This window comes from Penaeus monodon, chromosome 15 (genome assembly GCF_015228065.2).
Source record: "Penaeus monodon isolate SGIC_2016 chromosome 15, NSTDA_Pmon_1, whole genome shotgun sequence".
NCBI classification, from domain to species: domain Eukaryota; kingdom Metazoa; phylum Arthropoda; class Malacostraca; order Decapoda; family Penaeidae; genus Penaeus; species Penaeus monodon.
Window position 1 is genome coordinate 35,439,209 of NC_051400.1, and position 1,016 is coordinate 35,440,224.

Here is a 1,016-nt window from a genome sequence, read left to right on the forward strand (position 1 = left end):
CATTGGTGATGATAATATAGACCAGTACGGGTTCTGCTTTAGGCCGCCCGTTAGTATTAGATTTCAACAGATACGGTGATACGTTTATGTTGTGAAAGGGTTATAATGAAGTGAAAGGAAGAGAATAATACGTATTATAGAAGCAACGTATCATTTGGCCTTTTCCTGGAGGAGGACAAATAGATAGGTTGGTCAGGTTTCCCTATGGTTGAGGAGAGCTCTTAAACAGTCTGCTCTTAAATTAGTTGATGGTTAGAGATTTCTGGATTCAGAGGGTCTAATTGTGCCTAATGTAGTGCACATCCTGGGTTAGTGTTGTAGTTAATTAGTTGGGCCATCACAAGCGTTAGCAAATCTCTTACTTCTTCATTCATTTCCGAGTGGACACAAGTCATATAATTTGTTATGCACTTAGCAAACTAGACTCACCTGGGCGGAATGGCCAGACTCAGGACTTGGTGCTGGGTCCAGTTGGCGTCGAGCAGCGGCTGCACCTTGCACCAGTGCTCGGGCGTGGCTCCGAGGAACTCGTAGCTGAGCGTCTGCAGCGGGGACATGAAGGTACCTGCAAGAGAGAAACCCCGTCGGGAACTAGGAGTAGTGTCAGGATTGACATATCTGCTCCTTAGGGCAGCAGGAAAGACTTCTAAAATAATGCAGCTGCGGTATAAATCTGCGAAATGAGATGTCCAAGCGACGCACTCACAGCAGCAGCCCAGGACGAGGACAGTCACGTTCCAGCGACCGCCGGTGCCTGCGAACTCCATCAGGTCGTCCACGCTCGCCGCCTTCGCTCCCTTCTTGACTTGGGCCTTGTCTTCGTCACGGGGGCGGCCCTCCTGGTCGCGGCCGCCGGTCGTGTCGGGGGCTCGCGCACCTGCTGCTCGGTGGCGGTCTTCCATATCTCTTTTATGAAAGAATCATGAATGCATAAAAAAATGAACTTTAAAGGAAACATTGGAACATTTTCCTAATGCCTGGAAAACTGACTTTCGAAAAAAGTATGCATATATGTG

The 1,016-nt window shown here is 48.6% G+C and overlaps 1 protein-coding gene across 1 annotated transcript in view; it reads right to left on the bottom strand.

Annotated features, from left to right (window-relative positions):
- Positions 1-927, bottom strand: part of LOC119581988 (organic cation transporter protein-like) — a gene marked incomplete in the record, with an annotated part of 7,549 nt that extends 6,622 nt beyond the window's left edge. The window contains 2 exon segments of the mRNA XM_037930175.1: positions 430-565; positions 707-927. Of these exon segments, the coding sequence (XP_037786103.1) occupies positions 430-565; positions 707-902 (332 nt within the window).
- Positions 928-1,016: the final 89 nt, after the last annotated feature.